This window comes from Schistocerca gregaria, chromosome 2, assembly GCF_023897955.1.
Source record: "Schistocerca gregaria isolate iqSchGreg1 chromosome 2, iqSchGreg1.2, whole genome shotgun sequence".
In the NCBI taxonomy this organism is placed as follows: Eukaryota; Metazoa; Arthropoda; class Insecta; order Orthoptera; family Acrididae; genus Schistocerca; species Schistocerca gregaria.
Genome location: NC_064921.1, coordinates 511,075,052 through 511,094,007, shown reverse-complemented (window position 1 = coordinate 511,094,007; position 18,956 = coordinate 511,075,052). Strand labels below are relative to the sequence as shown.

At 39.0% G+C, this 18,956-nt stretch overlaps 1 protein-coding gene across 1 annotated transcript in view; it reads left to right on the top strand.

The window, feature by feature from the left end:
* LOC126329244 (sushi, von Willebrand factor type A, EGF and pentraxin domain-containing protein 1) overlaps positions 1-12,265 on the top strand; it is a 505,108-nt gene extending 492,843 nt beyond the window's left edge. The window contains exon 63 of the mRNA XM_049996139.1: positions 12,186-12,265. Coding sequence (XP_049852096.1) covers positions 12,186-12,250 — 65 coding nt within the window. The 3' untranslated portion in view covers positions 12,251-12,265. The remainder of the gene's footprint in view (positions 1-12,185) is intronic.
* Positions 12,266-18,956: the final 6,691 nt, after the last annotated feature.

The window sequence follows — 18,956 nt, the reverse complement described above, 5'->3', positions numbered from 1 at the left end:
TGTGTGTGTGTGTGTGTGTGTTTTGTTCATTGTGCCTGTCTGCCGGCGCTTTCCCGCTTGGTAAGTCTTTGAACCTATAAACAAAGATTCCAAGACTTACCAAGCGGGAAAATGCTGGTAGTAAGGCACAATAAAATATGTCTATTTGTGTCTGTATATGTATGGATGGATATGTGTGTGTGTGTGTGTGTGTGTGTGTGTGTGTGTGCGAGTATATACCTATCCTTTTTTCCCCGTAAGGTAAGTCTTTCCTCTGACCAGGATTGGAATGATTCCTTACCCTCTCCCTTAAAACCCACATCCTTTCATCTTTCCTTCTCCTTTCCTCTTTCCTGATGAAGCAACCGCCAGTTGCAAAAGCTCGAAATTTTGTGCGTGTGTGTTTTTTTATTGTGCCTGTCTACCGGCACTTTCCCGCTTGGTAAGTCTTGGAATCTTTGTTTATTAACTTGACATTTCACATCACTTAACTGTTTTGCAGAAAAAATTGTCATTTAATATTTGACATAATTTTTAGTCAGAGAATTAATACATCTTGTACATGGCAGTTGAGTCACACTGTCATATATATATGTTTGCTTCTTATTCAAATTTGTATGTATTTAGAGCAAATTTTTCTTTCAAGAAATGTCTCTACACATTATTGTTACAAGCCTTACTAAAATTATTTTCAGTTTTTTTTTTTTCAAAACGGACAAGCAAGTTGAATGCACCAACCTGTGTGGCATGGGAGCACCAGAAATGCAGTGTGACTTGAATCCCAGATGCATGCTGGCCTCTGAAACTGGAAATTTTGAATGAAAGTGTAAACAAGGATACAACGCCACTGGAAAATTTGCACGTGTAATGAAGGTTGTTTTTTTATCTGTATGAATGATGCATATTTCAGGTATACATCATTTATCTTCTAATTTTGCTTGCAAGATAGGGGTTTTATTATCTGGCAATCTAAATTTATGTCCTAGGTGGGATGATAGAAACATTTTTTCCACTATAAAGAGGAGGGGTAGTAAAAGCATCCACTCTAGTACTTTTTCAAGTAGAGCACTGCATACAGCACTGAATTAAATGTCTATTTAGACTTAGGATAAAAACAGAACATACATTCATACCCCATAATGCCACCCATACTATTTCACTAGGAGGAGCAATTTTAATGGCGATGTTACTGCCTTTGTCAGCTTTGTTCATCCATGAATTTTCTAAAATTTTAGTTGGAGATGGCAATGGCAGATCATTGTTTCTCTGCCACAGAAAAAAATTAAACATTTTTCTCAGTTCTCATCAAAACAACAGTAAGATGAAAAAATCTGAATTTGTTATCTGTATCTCAAATGATAGTGAGTTATTTATCACATGCTAATTGTGTTTACAACTTTTCTGTCCACAGATGTTTGTGGACTGCTGTGAGAATGATGGTGTCTGTGTGAAGGATAATAGAGGCCAGCCTTCATTCCATTGTAGTGGATGCTTTACTGGTAAACACCACGGAGAAAAATCAGAATTTGCCTAAATAGCTGGAGGCATTGCTGGTGCTGTAACATTTGTTATTCTAATTGTGCTTTGGCAGTTTTCGTTGTTCTTGGAAAGCTTGTGATGTCCACTTTTTGGAATGCAGTATGGTTACTGGTTAATTTGTGAAACATTTTGGAGAAAACAACAGGACTGTTACATTTTTTACTACTCAGGAAGCATGGGTTCTAGTCATTATGAACTAAAAGATTGGTGAATAATTCAGCATTTTATATTGTTTTTATTGCACTGTCACATAAACTGTTGTCTGTCAGCAGTTTGTGAACACCAGTTTTGGTTGTCTATACGTTATTACAGCACCTTTGCTAAGTATATCTTTTTTCAGTAAATACCATAAAAAGCGACTTCCATAAATTTTTCATGTAATTTCAGCTCAGCACATAAGAAATTACCCAAGAAGATACTGCCAGCTGCAGTATACCAAAGTGGATCACTGGCCAATTTCTATTATTTTGCACCAACTCCATATGCAGTATCCATTGCACCCTCTCATAATTCAACATATGTGCATTACTATAGTGATTCAATTCAATTTATTGCTCGTAACACATAATTTTACATCCATGTGCATTTTCAGGTGAGTATAAAGTTTTAACAATTACAATTTTTTTAGTTTTCATTATTTCCTACTACATTGTAATTCTTGATAAATTCAAGTTATAACGGCCACTCCTTCACTTGCTTTTTAAAGCTGTCCCCTCTCAACATCTTAACTTCATTTGGTAACAAGTTATTAAAAACTGCTCCTTTGACCTTGGGGCTTTTTGCTGTTAAATTTAATCTTCTGTTAACCATATGAAAATCTTTTTTACACCTTGCTTCATAGTTGTGAATATCCATGTTTCTTTTTGTGATCTTAATATCTTCTGTCACTAGTGTTATAGTTTCTAGTATATACAGGGTGTTTCAAAAATGACCGGTATATTTGAAACGGCAATAAGCACTAAACGAGCAGCGGTAGAAATACACCGTTTGTTGCAATATGCTTGGGACAATAGTACATTTTCAGGTGGACAAACTTTCGAAATTACAGTAGTTACAATTTTCAACAACACATGGCTCTGCGACTAATGTGAAAGATATAGAAGACAATGCAGTTTGTGGGTGCGCCATTCTGTACGTCGTCTTTCTGCTGTAAGCGTGTGCTGTTCACAACGTGCAAGTGTGGTGTGGACAACATGGTTTCTTCCTTAGAACAGAGGATTTTTCTGGTGTTGGAATTCCACCACCTAGAACACAGTGTTGTTGCAACAAGACGAAGTTTTCAACGGAGGTTTAATGTAATCAAAGGACCGAAAGGCGATACAATAAAGGATCTGTTTGTAAAATTTCAACTGACTGGGAACGTGACGGATGAATGTGCTGGAAAGGTAGGGCGACCGTGTACGGCAACCACAGAGGGCAACGCGCAGCTAGTGATCCAACAGCGGCCTTGGGTTTCTGTTTGCCGTGTTGCAGCTGCGGTCCAAATGACGCCAACGTCCACATATCATCTCATGTGCCAGAGTTTACACCTCTATCCATACAGAATTCAAACGCGGCAACCCCTCAGTGCCGCTACCATTGCTGCACGAGAGACATTCGCTAACGATATAGTGCACAGGATTGATGACGGCAATATGCATGTGGGCAGCATTTGGTTTACTGACCAAGCTTATTTTTACCTGGACGGCTTCATCAATAAACAGAACTGGGGCATATGGGGAACCGAAAAGCCCTATGTTGCAGTCCCATTGTCCCTGCATCCTCAAAAAGTACTGGTCTGGGCCGCCATTTCTTCCAAAGGAATCATTGGCCCATTTTTCAGATCTGATACAATTACTGTATCACGCTATCTGGACATTCTTCGTGAATTTGTGGTGGTACAAACTGCCTTAGACGACATTGCAAACACCTCGTGGTTTATGCAAGATGGTGCCCGGCCACATCGCACGGCCGACGTCTTTAATTTCCTGAATGAATATTTCGATGATCGTGTGATTGCATTGGGCTATCCAAAACATACAGAAGGCGGCGTGGATTGGCCACCCTATTCGCCAGACATGAACCCCTGTGACTTCTTTCTGTGGGGACACTTGAAAGACCAGGTGTACCGCCAGAATCCAGAAACAATTAAACAGCTGAAACAGTACATCTCATCTGCATGTGAAGCCATTCCTCCAGACACGTTGTCTAAGGTTTCGGGTAATTTCATTCAGAGACTACGCCATATTATTGCAACGCATGGTGGATATGTGGAAAATATCGTACTGTAGAGTTTCCCAGACCGCAGTGCCATCTGTTGTTGAAAATTGTAACTACTGTAATTTCGAAAGTTTGTCTGCCTGAAAATGTGCTGTGGTCCCAAGCATATTGCAACAAACGGTGTATTTCTATCACTGCTCGTTTAGTTTTTATTGCCGTTTCAAATATACCGGTCATTTTTGAAACACCCTGTACATTGCATAAACTGCGGGAATATTGTGTCTAACGAATAGGTATTTGCAAGAAGTTCCTGGTTTTGGTTTTGCTGTGATCCTCAAGGCTCGCTTCTGCAGTATGAAAACTCTTTTCAGATTAGTCTGGCATGCCCCACCCCACAGTACTACTCCATAAGACAAGAAAGGAGACACTAATCCATAACATACAGTCCTTAGGGTTTCAGAATCAAGTTATGGTGATAATCATCTTAATACATATAGACTGGGTGTTGTTTTTTACTGACATAATCAGCTTGCTGCTTCCATGAAAGTCAATCATCTATGCATCCAAGAATTTACAATATGGACAGGTTTTTGGTAGAATTTCATCAGTCACAGCATTTTGTCTGTTTGGACCACTTGGTTTAAAATGATTAATATTAGTGTTTTCTGTGTTTACTTTTAGGTTCTCTCTTTCAAAGTGAGTTCTTGCGTTTTCAATAAAGTTACGTATCTCTTCAACTAGGCTGGACTCATTGTCTGCATAGCAGACACGTGATGTATCATCTGCACACATAGTGATCAATTGCCTATTGTCAAGAGAACTTGTGAAATATTTACATAGCATATGAATAGGACTGGACATAAACTGGAGCCCTCAGGAACACCAAAACTCATAATTCCTATACTTGACTTTCTCCTCTCCAGTATTTCTCCATTGTTGTTGTGGTCTTCAGTCCTGAGACTGGTTTGATGCAGCTCTCCATGCTACTCTATCGTGTGCAAGCCTCTTGATCTCCCAGTACCTACTGCAGCCTACATCCTTCTGAATCTTGGTCTCCCTCTATGATTTTTACACTCCACCCTGCCCTCCAATACTAAATTGGTGATCCCTTGATGCCTCAGAACATGTCCTACCAACAGATCCCTTCTTCTAGTCAAGTTGCGCAACAAACTCCTCTTCTCCCCAATTCTATTCACTACTTCCTCATTAGTTATATGATCTACCCATCTAATCTTCAGCATTCTTTAGTAGCACCACATTTCGAAAGCTTCTATTCTCTTTTTGTCTAAACTATTTATCGTCCATGTTTCACTTCCATACATGGCTACACTCCATACAAATACATTCAGAAACGACTTACTGACACTTAACTCTACATTTTATATCCTCTCTACTTCGACCATCATCAGTTATTTTTCTCCCCAAATAGCAAAACTCCTTTACTACTTTAAGTGTCTCATTTCCTAATCTAATTCCCTCAGCATCACCCGACTTCATTCGAATACATTCCATTATTCTCGTTTTGCTTTTGTTGATGTTCATCTTATACCCTCCTTTCAAGACACTGTCCATTCCGTTCAACTGCTCTTCCAAGTCCTTTTCTGTCTCTGACAGAATTACAATGTCATAGGCGAACCTCAAACTTTTTGTTTCCTTTACTGCTTGCTCAATATACAGATTGAATAACATTGGGGAGAGGCTACAACCCTGTCTCACTCCCTTCCCAACAACTGCTTCCCTATCATGTCCCTCGACTCTTATAACTGCCCTCTGGTTTCTGTACAAATTGTAAATAGCCTTTTGCTCCCTGTAATTTACCCCTGCCACCTTCGGAATTTGGAAGAGATTATTCCAGTCAACACTGTCAAAAGCTTTCTCTAAGTCTACAAATGCTAGAAATGTAGGTTTGCCTTTTCTTAATCTTTCTTCTAAGGTAAGTCGTAGGGTCAGTATTGCCTCACATGTTCCAACATTTCAACAGAATCCAAACTGATCTTCCCCAAGGTCAGCTTCTGCCAGTTTTTCCATTTGTCTGTAAGGAATTCACGTTAGTATTTTGCAGTTGTGACTTATTAAATGGATAGTTTGGTAATTTTCATATCTGTCAACACCTGCTTTCTTTGGGATTGGAATTATTATATTCTTCTTGAAGTCTGAGGGTATTTCGCCTGTCTCGTATATCTTGCTCACCAGATGGTAGAGTTTTGTCAGGACTGGCTCTCCCAAGGCTATCATTAGTTCTAATGGAGTGTTGTCTACTCCTTGTTTCGACTCAGGTCTTTCAGTGCTCTGTCAAATTCTTCATGCATTATCATATCTCCTATTTCATCTTCATCTACATCATCTTCCATTTCCATAATATTGTCCTCAAGAACATCGACCCTGTATAGACCCTCTATATACTCCTTCCACCTTTCTGCTTACCCTTCTTTGCTTAGAAATGGGTTTCCATCTGAGCTCTTGATATTCATGCAAGTGGTTTTCTTTTCTCCAAAGGTCTGTTTAATTTTCCTGTATGCAGTATCTATCTTACCCCTAGTGAGATAAGCCTCTACATCCTTACATTTGTCCTCTATCCAACCCTGCTTAGCCATTTTGAACTTCCTGTCGATGTCATTTTTGAGATGTTTGTATTCCTTTCTGCCTGGTTCATTTACTGCATTTTTGTGTTTTCTCCTTTCATCAATTAAATTCAGTATCTCTTCTGTTACCCATGGATTTCTACTAGCCCTCGTCTTTTTACCTACTTGATAATCTGCTGCCTTCACTATTTCATCTCTTAAAGCTACCCATTTCTTATTCTACTGTATTTCTTTCCCCCATTTGTGACAATTGTTCTCTTATGCCCTCCCTGAAACTCTGTACAACCTCTGGTTTCATCAGTTTGTCCAGATCCCATCTCCTTAAATTTCCACCTTTTTGCAGTTTCTTCAGTTCTAATCTACAGTTCATAACCAATAGATTGTGGTCAGGGTCCACATATGTCCCTGGAAATGTCTTACAATTTAAAACCTGGTTCCTAAATATCTGTCTTACCATTTTATAATCTATCTGAAACCTTCTAGTATCTCCAGGGTTCTTCCATGTATACAACCTTCTTTCATGATTCTTGAACCAAGTGTTAGCTATGATTAAGTTATGCTCTGTGCAAAATTCTACCATGTGGCTTCCTCTTTCTTTTCTTAGCTCCAATCCATATTCACCTACAACATTTCCTTCTCTTCCTTTTCCTACTGTTGAATTCCAGTCACCCGTGACTATTAAATTTTCGTCTCCCTTCACTACCTGAATAATTTCTTTTATCTCATCATTCATTTCAGCTAGTTGGCATATAAACTTATACTACTGTAGTAGGCATTGGCTTCGTGTCTATCTTGGCCACAATAATGCGTTCACTATGCTGTTTGTAGTAGCTTACCCGCATTCCTATTTTCCTATTCATTATTAAAGCTACTCCTGCATTACCCCTATTTGATTTTGTATTTATAACCCTGTATTCACCTGACCAAAAGTCTTGTTTGACCTGCCACCAAACTTCACTAATTCCCACTATACCTAACTTTAACCTATTCATTTCGCTTTTTAAATTTTCTAACCTACCTGCCCGATTAAGGGAGCTGACATTCCACGCTCCGATCTGTAGAACGCCAGTTTTCTTTCTCCTCTTTCATCCTCTTGAGTAGTCCCCACCGGGAGATCCAAATGGGGGACTATTTTACCTCCGGAATATTTTACCCAAGAGGACGCCATCATCATTTAATCATACAGTAAAGCTGCATGCCCTCGGGAAAAATTACAGCTGTAGTTTCCCCTTGCTTTCAGCCACTCGCAGTACCACAACAGCAAGGCTGTTTTGGTTAGTGTTACATGGCCAGATCAGTCAATCAGCCAGACTGTTGCCCCTGCAACAGGCTGCTGCCCCTCTTCAGGAATCACACGTTTGTCTGGCGTCTCAACAGATACCCCTCTGTTGTGGTTGCACCTACAATACGGCTATCTGTATTATTGAGGAATGCAAGCGTCCCTACCAGTGGTAAGGTCCATGGTTAATGGGGGGATTTCTCCATTAGAGTACATAATCTCTGTAAACTGTTGTCTACCCTTTAAATCTGTTTCTAGGAATTGCGTAAGTTTTCCGGAGAGACCACTCTTCGCAATTTTTGGTAAGAGCATGTCATGATGTATTCTGTCAAAAGCCTTTTAGAGGTCCAGGAATACTCCTGCTGCTTGGGGTTTTTCATTTATTTTTTCAAGTACATTGTGGACAAATTGTACTGCTGCTGACACAGTACTTCGACCTCTTCTGAATCCATGCTGGAAATCACTTAATATGTCAGCATTGTTGTAATGTTCCAAGATTTTTTAAATGTTATTTTTTGTATCAGTTTGCTGGAAGTTGAGATTAAGACAGTGAGTCTGTAATTCTGTACATGCTTTATTTCCCCCTGTATTGGTTTCACTACAGAGTTTCAACTTGTCAGTGAACACATCATCTTCGAGAGCACATTTTATTAGGTGAACAAATGGTTTCATTAGTTATTGTTTGCATTTCTTCAATAGGTATGGAGAAATTTCATCTAATCCTGCTGACTTTTTGTGTCTGAGGTTATCAATAAGCTGCAGAATGTCATATGTGCTTACTAGGGGTAGTGCACTGCAGTTCTGTTCGTTACAAGACTCAAATGAGTGCTGTAAATCCTGTTTCATAGAGACATCATTTTCAACAGTATTTATGAAGTAATTATTAAAAATATTGTTGACAAAAAAAGGATCAGAGATATCTTCCTTATTCACAGTTAATTGTACATTATTAAGTTTAGTTTCTGTTTCGTTGTTTCTGATTTTACTTACAATTGACCAGCAAGTCTTTGAAACATTATCCGAGCCTCGTATCTGTTGGCTCACTCTTTCTGATTTTAATCTCCTTACTTCTTTGAGGTACTTATATATGTACTGCTTGTAGAGTTCTTTATGTAACTCTGAGTTATGAAGAAGACAGTTGGGAAACACCAAATTTTTAGAATGAAGCATACATGAAAGGTATAGTGTTTTAATAACTATTTTTTAGTTCTGTTACTGATTAGAAATATTTAAAGAATTTGCTTAAAGTTAACCTGCATTGTGCTTTTATTGAAAGTATTAAGTGATTTCAAACCCCAGCAGTGTATGTAGTTAATAAAGCACTAATTTTGAAAGTATGGTAACGGTTTAAAACTGGCATATCCATTAGCTCTCATCTGCAACAGGATGCATAATGCCATCACCTGTTACTCATGTACCCCTAAGTTATAATTTTCCATTAATTATTATTCTAAATAATATCAAAATATGAATCTTCATTTAGAGGACTATAGTTACAAATTAGCTGTTCAGTACTGCAGTTCTAAACCAACAGTGTCATGGAAAGCTAAACTGTTTTAATTATGTTTCAGTAGTATGGTAATGTTGTTGAAAAGTCCACAGTGGGTAATAAGATGTTGTTAAGAGAACAGTCTATCACTCACCATAAACTGATAAACTCTCAAAATCCACACAGAAAAAGGAAGACCATTTAGACTGTTAATTTACAGTGACTTTCTGAGTAAAGTAGCTAGGGTCAGCTCATTTTAAATGAAAAATAGAATTGCAGTTCATTTTAAATGAAAAATAGAATTGCAGTTGAGTGTAAAGACAGTTGCAATGCTCGTGAGTTAGGGGGAAATGGGTAAGACACCAGAACATTGCTCTAAATTTATGTCATTGTTATTTTTATTGTTTCTCCTTAATAGCTCAGAAGACTAGATATACAGGCAATGTAAGATTAAGACAGCTTTTGATTTATTGTTTATTAATACAGTAGCGTACTGTGGGTCATTTAACTACAGAAACTATTATGTGAATTCCAGCTGCATTGTACCAAAGAATTTTCTGTAAATAATTATAGTAGTAATAATAATAAATGAAAAGCACCAGACATTGTCTGAAGATGGCCTTGTAAGCTAAAAACCAGTTAGCAATAAAAGTAATATTGAAGAACGAAAGCAAAGTGGAGCTTTGATGAAAGAATATAACAGTTTCCAACATCACAAAATTTATTGACAACTAAACTGCATACTCATCACGTTAACAAAGCACTGACTGACATACTTCACAGATCTCTTTGACTAACTGAAAAAAGAACAACTCAACAACTAACTTGCAGTGTCACTGCATCGCTTTACATAGAATTTTTTCAATAAATTTCAAAAGAACCCATTATTAATTTTGCACAATTCTGATGTTGCAATTAAAATGTACAAAACGTAAAGAAACTAATGTTACAGCCAAATAAGGTATAAAATACTATATAGTATTACATACATTTTTATAGTATCACGACTAGTTTTAAATACAAAAATCAATCTGAATTTTAATTACAACACTGTCTCTTGTATTATTTTAGTTATGTAATTAATTACAGTTTGGATTTGGTTACTAACATTCAATGACAACACAAATCTCGTGCTTCATATGAGAAAATTACAAATAAGGCCTCAAATTCTGAAAATAATAAAGTAGTGTGTTGTAAACAATTGGAGAGTTAATTAGAAATGTAATTACAAAGGATATTAATTACAGAGGAGGACATAAAAATAGATAACAAATGATAATACATCACTTGTTAATAATTTTTAAGCCGTTTCTCAAGATAATGAGGTTCTCTGTGCCAACCCACCAATCAACTGCAATTAAGGTAATCAGAGGCGCCAGCCGCTTATGCCAACATTTCCACAGCCTCGTAACTTTTGTTACTAAATATCTCTTACTTCAACTTCTCAACTAGGATTTTGATTTGGAACCTGTACACAATTTTGTTAATGACAACAATCCATAGACAATTACAATAATGTATGTCCTTCCAGAATTTAAAAAAAAAAAAAAAAAAAAAAAAAAAAAAAAAAAAAAAAAAAAAAAAAAGGAGAGAGAGAGAGAGAGAGAGAGAGAAAACTGTATTTTCGCTAACTGAACTGAATAACGTGTCCAAAACACACACAAAAGTCTCCAGTGTGGCTGAGCGGTTCTAGGCACTTCAGTCTGGAACTGTGTGACTGCTACGGTCACAGTTTCGAATTCTGCACCCGGCATGGATATGACTGATGTCCTTAGGTTAGTTAATTGACTGATGACCTCAGATGTTGAGTCCCATAGTGTTCAGAGGAACACTGAATCATAAAACCACCCAGTGCATAAAAAAAGGTGATATCAGACACTTCATATGAATCCAAGGGAAGGCTGTACTGTTATAAACCTTCCCATTTGTGTAACCATCAAACATTCCTCTTTAATGAATGAAATCTGAAAAATGGAATTCAAAATATTTACCTCAATTTTATTATCATGTGTCTGGTAATGAAGCACTGACATACATGCTTTCACTGTCTTGATTCACTTTACTATGTACATTGTATAAGTAGAATTTGTTGTGCATACAGTGAGTTTTGTCCTTGAATGCACCAGAGCCCCCTTGCAAAGTTCTCCTCATTGTTGTTCTGGATTCATTTCATTTCAGATTCTACTTAATCCTGTTACTTCCAATTTAGAGCTTCATGCCACCTCTATAGATTTTTGATATTGTTAGTAAATCACAATGGATCTGTAACATCCTTGATCAATTTTGGCTGCTGCATAGGCCAACTGTCTCACTGCTATCAGATACTACATTTCAATCTATGCTAATGATGTATATTTTCTTCATCAATACTTGGACAAAATTTGTAAACAGAAACTTTCTCTGTTACAAACACTTGTATCAAATCCAATAATGTTCTGTGTGATGCAAAGCTCTTATGGTTACTGGTTTTCAAAAACTATAATAATTGCATTGCAGTTGTTATGCCTGTACTTTTAAGAATGTGTAAGATAATACCACATTAACTGTATCAAAACTAGTTGTCCAAGATAATTTTTAATGTGTTTACTGCAGTTTAGTGTATAACTAATGAAGAGTTGTTGAGTTGAGTGGTGGCAAAAACATCTTTATGGCGCAACTAAAAGAAGGGATATGTTGATAGGACACATCCTGGGGTATTAAAGAATGGTTAATTTGGTAATGGAAGAAAGCATGGAAGGGTAAAAGTTGTAGACCATGACCAAGGCTTGAGTTCCGTAAGTTGGTTAAAGTAGATGTTGGTTGCAGTAGCTATGTAGAACTGAAGAGAACTGAAGAGACAAGGTAGACTGGTGTGGAGAGCTGCATCAGACCAGTCTTCAGATAGATCACAACACAATACAGTGTGTCTTCATACTCCCATCCTCTTTCGATCTGAAACATCATAAGAACATTGTCTTAATTAATTAGAAACATGAATGAGTTAAATCATTTTAAGTTATTTCGTCAGCAAAAGTATTTCTGTCCTCCATTGTTACTGATAAGAAATAATGGCTATTTAAACAGATTACTCTAAAGTTTTGAGAGTTATTTGAGAAATGGCATTTTTTTTGTCCAACAGAAAGTCTTCATAATGGAGGAAAAATAAAGTCTGGCACAATCAAATGCCCGCATATGTGGCAATAAAGGTGATCTATATTATCAATTAAAATGGTATGCTTATCCAGGAAAGAAAGGTAATGTAATCTTAGTCATTCATTGTAAGCATTCTTGATATATTTGTCTTAGCTTAGCTTCACCCACATAAGCAGCAACCCCCCCCCCCCCCCCACCTTCCTCCTCTCTCACAACAATCACCCCCTGAGTTTTTGGATGTCATGTCATCAGGCCACCAAGTATCTAGTGCTGCCAGTAGATGTCACAGTTAGTGAGTCAGTCACAGCCATAAGCCCACCATGCCTCGAGGTAGGAAAACTGTTGTTGGCATGTTTAGTATTAGTGAATCAGCCTTTTTCTCTGTTGACATGAATGACTGTAAGCAGTTCAGTATGTGGGGATCAGTAGAAATTTGATAAACATCTAACAGAACATACTTTGAAGATTCAGTGTAAAAAAAATTGTGGTTTTCAGTGTAAAACTTGTGATAACAATTTCAGTTACCAATTCAGCTTCAAGTGCTACCAATGACATTATCCTGATGAGATCTCAAGTAAAATTTAAATTTCTCATAATTAGAGATACAAAGGAGTGATCCATAAATGCTTTGGAGAAAATTTAGTAGCCAAGATCACAATCAGTACTATTTATTCTTGATGACTGGTTTCAACAATTAAGACTGTCATCTTCTGATCTTTAAAAACTTCTTGGTTTAGCCATGTTCCATGTGACTACTTCACTTATACCATGCTGACATTCTAGTGGATATTATATAGCACATTCTACACAGGTTTGTTAGAAATAAAAATAAAAACTTATGTGTAATAAAAAAAAGCAATACAGCTAAAAAACACTTGTGTAACAAGGAATGTGTGCACACATAACATTCCACTGATGCTTATTAGATGCTGAATTGCATAACAGTGAACATCCCTGCACTTGGTTACATTTACACTAAATACATCACGGTTCCACACACTATGAAGTACACAGTTCAAGTCAAGTAATTCAATTGGGAAGAAAACAATAAAGTACTCTCTGTGTAAAATTACTCTCTGTGTAATTTTGAAGCATTGTTAGGAAAAGTGCTATTTAGACCATCTGGACAAGATGCATGATGTTCAGATTAATATAGAAAATTTGCAGTTCTTGTCATTTTATAGTTGTTTTGGACAGTGGAAAGGAAATGCTGAGAAGACAGGAAGGGCAGCCCTTGCTTTTTTTAAAAAAAAAAAAAAAAAAGAGGAGAAGAAGAAGAAGAAGAAGACTATGCCTCTAAAGTGGCTACTGTTCGCACTGTGATAAATTGTTGCAGTATTTGCGAATGCTCAGATCACTTTATTTTAAAAAGCAAGAATATCAGATATTTGATATTGCAGGGAAGGAAAAAGGAAAGACCACTGATGGACCTTGTCAGTCAGGTAATATTTGTTTCAGTATGTGTTGGTCATGACAAAGAATAATGTTGCTTTGCATTAACTGAAAGAGAATGACCCACCATAGCTGCAGAAACAGCGAACAAAACTCTCAGATTTTGAACTGGAAAGCATTTGTCTTCTGATGAGCTAGGCTCTTACAAATATTGAATGTTGATACAATCTGAGTTCATCAATAAGACATCAGAACAGGTGCAATTAGTGTACAGGCCTGGTTGCATGAAATGACTGTGTGCAATTTTACAAGCCCCAAGGGATGATTAGGAAAACTCATAGTTAGTCTATAAAGTTCTGATTTTGTGTTAATTATGGTGTATAAAGCACAGGGTGAACTCTTGAAGAAACCAGATGTGTTGGATCCATAGAAACTATTAGGAAGGGCATAGCATGCCATAGAGTTTATTTTTCCAAGTAGTTTAATATCTTCATTGTATTGTACTCCACAGTCAACACTTTGCTTTGTAGTATTGTGATGAATATCCATACTACCTTCATAATGCACATATGTAGATGATAACAAAAAATAGCAGTAGTGCTCAATGCATGGTACTGCTTAAAGTGACACAAATTTTGACTTACTTTTTAATGTAATTTAAAGGTAAATACTGATTACTATTTTATAAATAACACAATGCATACATCAGGACAGACTTTACAAATTTTCAGTAATAAGAATCTGGACTTTACAATAATTTTGCTGTGTGTTGCAATAAGTACTTTATATGAAACTTATGTGTTTACAAGGTCACTGTAATGAATATTTGTATTATACAGCTCCTTTTAGTTTCCTTTTTGATGAAAGCAGACATACTGTGATGCCGATAGTTTTTCACATTCAAAGGAAGAAAAGATTCAGCATGTACACACCATAATGATGTCACACAAGCTTATCATGGTGCAAATAATGTCCTACACCTTGCTGGAATACAACTTTCTCTTTTACCTGGAATCACCAAATTCGGGAAGTCATGTGATTGATATGCTGAGTGTGTCATCTACTGGCACCAATAGGTACTTGATAGACTGACATAGGAAACTTCAGCAGAATTTTCAAACTTTGTTTCCATTATATTGTATAAAGACAAACAGCTACTAGGACTTTTTATACAAATGAAATTATTTAAAACAATAGTTCCTTTAAATTTTAAAGGTACTGTTCTTTAGAGGCAGTATGTTTTGTGTGTCCAGACAAGTTTATGATTCCATTTTACTCACAGTAATTTGACAACTGACCTAGTAGTCTTCGTCAGGTGCCATCAGCGGTGGTTGTGCATGCTTCACTGTCTGGACGCCAATCAGACTGTGAGCTATTATTCGTGTACACCACTGTTTATAATCAGTTTTGACATGCATAACCCTTGATCATTCATTTTTGTTTTTGGTACTTTTTCCTATTTACATGAATATCTACGAAAGGACAAAGAAACATTCATTGCATCTGCCTGTGGGTGCTGTGGCTGTGCTGTGGCTGCTGTGGCTGTAATATTACAGGCTGTAACAAGAAGATTCTGATCTGTTAAATTGTTACCTATAGAGAGAGCACTTGATGAAGATTACTGAGTTAGTTATCAAAATGTTATGCACTAAAACAGAAGTGTCAACTCAAATGGGCACCTGAAAATATAGTTATCAGTTGTGCAGGGATAACCTAAGAAATCAGGGCACATTCTTGCTTCCTGAAAAGCAAGTAATTCAATGTTTTATTTCATTGTTGATGTTATGTGACCACTGCACACTGTAAACATTTTTCTTACATTTGATACCAGAGTCTGAATTTTTCCTTTCACTTTTGAAAACACTGCAAATGGCACAGTACAAATAAATAGGCAAGATGAGACTGATAGAACCTATTTCTGTCATCTCACTCCTGCACAAGTTTGAGAATTGGTCCCTTGTTGCCAGTAGAACAATTACCCAAGAGAAAGAAGAAAACAAAGAAGATGTACGGCACAATAACAGCAGAAAGGAAGAACCAGAAGAATGACAGAAGGATAACAAACACAGCAAAGGACACAACAGGACAAGAAAACCCCAGAGAGACGCAAGAAACAGGGAGAGGAGGCTAAAAACAAGAAAACAGATTACTATGGCTGGCTGACCATGAGAATAAAAATGGAGAAGACAGCCAGCTACTCTGGAACACATTAAAACGTCCACCCTAAAAGCCTTTGGGTGGAGGACACACAGGGACAAAGGACATGCGCTAAAACTCAGCTCAAATGATAAAACCCACCATCACGAATAAAACGTGAAACTGAAGCTGCTGTTGAGGCATTGTCACCCAACACCAAAGGTAGGGTGCTGGGAAAGTTAAAAGTCTGTCGCAGAGTGGCTAAAAGTGGGCAGCCCAGCAAGAGGTAGACGACTATCATTTGGGAGCCACAGCGACACTGAGGTGGGTCCTTTTGACGGAGGAAGTAACCATGTGTCAGCCACATATGGCCAATGTGGAGTCGACAAAGGACAACTGATTCCCTGCAAGAAGCCTGCAGGAAAGACTTCTCCACATTCACAGTCTCCTTAACGAGGCACAGTTTGTTGTGCATGCTGTTGTGCCACTTCATCTCCCAAAGCTGAAAAACCTTGCAGTGTAAGACAGAATGCAGGTCAGTTTCAGATATGCCCATATCCAGGACTGGTTTCCATGTAGCCTGTTTGGCCAGCCTGTCAGCATGTTCGTTGCCTGGGATTCCAACAAGTCCTGGGGTCAACACAAACACCACTGAACGACTGGACTGTTCCAGGGCAGAGATGGACTCCTGGATGTTCGATAGCAAAGGATGGCAAGGGTAGCACTGGTTGATAGCTTCTAAGCTGCTCAGGGAGTCATAACAGAGAAGAAACGACTCACCAGAACAAAAATGGATGTACTGAAGTGCATGAGATATGGTCGCAAGTTCTTCAGTGAATACACTGCAGCCAGTGGGTAAGGAATGCTGTTCAGTATGGCCTCTGTGGACATAGGCGAGGCCAACATTACCATTAGTCATCGAGCAATTGATGTAAACAACTTCAGAGCCCCAGAACACGCCAAGAATCGAGAGGAAGTGACAGCGGAGAGCGGCGGGGTTAACAGAGTCCTTAGGGCCATGCAAAAGGTCCAGATGAAGCTTTGGCCAAGGTGTACACCATGGAGGTGTACGTATATAGACCTCAAGTAGAGGTGGTAAAGCAAAGGTCTCCAGTTCGGAAAGAAGGGATCGCACACGAACCGCAATCATGAGCCTTGACCTGGGCCGCCGATGCGGGAGATGAAACGCCGCAAGTGAGAAAAGGAGGCTGTAATTTGGATGCTCGGGAGAACTACAAATGTGTGCAAAATAACTGGTGAGGAGTTGTGCATGTGGGATCTGCATTGGAGGGACTCTGGCGTCCACCAGGACATTGGACTTATTCTGAAAGTTCCCATCACTAGGCGAATGCCACAGTGGTGCAATGGGTTGAGGAAATGCAATGCTGAGGGCGCCACTGAACTGTAAACCAGACTCCCATAGTCAAGGCGGGATTTATTGTAGAGTTGCAGCAGCATAGAGTGATCTGCACCCCAGTTGGTGTTGCTCAGGCAGCGTTCCCACTTGAGCTGACGAAGGTGAGGTAGCCAACTCAATCATGAATCTAAAACCAGTCCTAAGAATTGCTAAGTCTCCACTACAATCAGTGGATCATCATTAAGATAAAGTTCAGGTTACAGATGAACGGTACGATGCCGACAGAAATGCATGACACATGACTTCGCATTCGCAGCTGAAAATGGGAAGCCATGGGCTAAAGCCCATGACAGCACCTTGTGATGGGCTCCCTGTAAGTGCCGCTCAGCAACACCAGTAATGGAGGAGCAATACGAAATGCAGAAGTCATCTGCATACAGAGAAGGTGAAACTGACAGTCCTACAGCTGCTGCTAGGCCATTGATGGTCACTAAAAATAAAGATACACTCAATATGGAACCCTGCGGAATGGCATTTTCCTGAATATTGGAGGAACTATGGGAGGCACCAATTTGGACACAGAAAGGACGGAGCAACAGGAAGTTTTGGATAAAAATCGGGAGCGTGGCCCGGAAACCCCACTCATACAATGTGGCAAGGATATGATGTCACCAGGTCATGTCATATGCTTTAAGTCAACAACGACAGCAACCAGATGTTGGCGTCTGGAAAAGGCTGTTTGGATGGCAGACTCGAGGGACACAAGATTATCAGTGGTAGAGCGACACTGGCGGAAGCCACCTTGACATGGAGCCAGTAGGCCACGTGACTCCGGGACCAACCCAACTGCCAACACACCATACGTTCCAGCAGCTTACGGAGAATGTTAGTGAGGCTGATGGGCCAGTAGCTACCCACATCAAGCGGATTTTTACAGAGTCTTAGCATTGGAATGATGGTGCTCTCCCGTCATTGCGATGGAAAGACGCCATCACACCAGATCTGGTTGAAGATGACAAGGAGATATCGCTTATAGTCATATGAGAGATGTTTAATCATCTGACTGTGGATCTGATCCAGCTGAAGAGCTGTGTCAGAGCAATGTGCAAGGGCGCTGCAGAGCTCACACTCTGTAAATGGGGCGTTATAGGTTTCACTGTGGCGTGTAGTGAACGAGAGGACTTTCCTTTCCATACGCCGTTTGAGGGTGCAAAAGGCTGGGGTGTAGTTCTCCGATGCAGAGGCTCGATCATAGTGCTCAGCAAAGTGCTTGGCATTCGCGTTTGCGTCAGTAGAGAGCACGCCATTGATGTTAATGCCAGGGACACATGTTGGGGTTTGGTACCCAAAAGGAGGTCTGATCTTCCAGGCTTTGGAAGGTGACGTGTCGATGTGTACCTCTCCCAACATTCCTGTTTCCTATGTTTTATAAGAGCCGCTTATAGGCTAATAGGTGATTTATGGAAAGGTGTCACTTATGTCGGTGTAGAGCTCGCTGAAGCTCTTTAATTGCCTCAGCGACTTCCGGCAAGCATCAAGCAAGTCTTTCGCCAGGGGCACCATACAGAATGAGAGATCGCGTTTTCTGCCACGGAAATTATGTTGTAGTGACCTGCTCAATAACAACATGGATGGCACCACGTGGGGGAGGTAGGTGACAGCAGAGGTCTGCCTCGTTTAAAGTCCATCTGGATAGGAGCCCATGGGTATGGTGCCTGGGGGAGTGACAGGAAGATGGGGAAGTGGTCACTACCACACAGGTCGTCATGTGCTCTCCAGTGGATAGATGGGAGAAGTCCTGGGCTGCAAATTAATAAATCAATGGCCGAGTAACTACCATGAACCACACTGAAATATGTGGTGGCCCCCAGA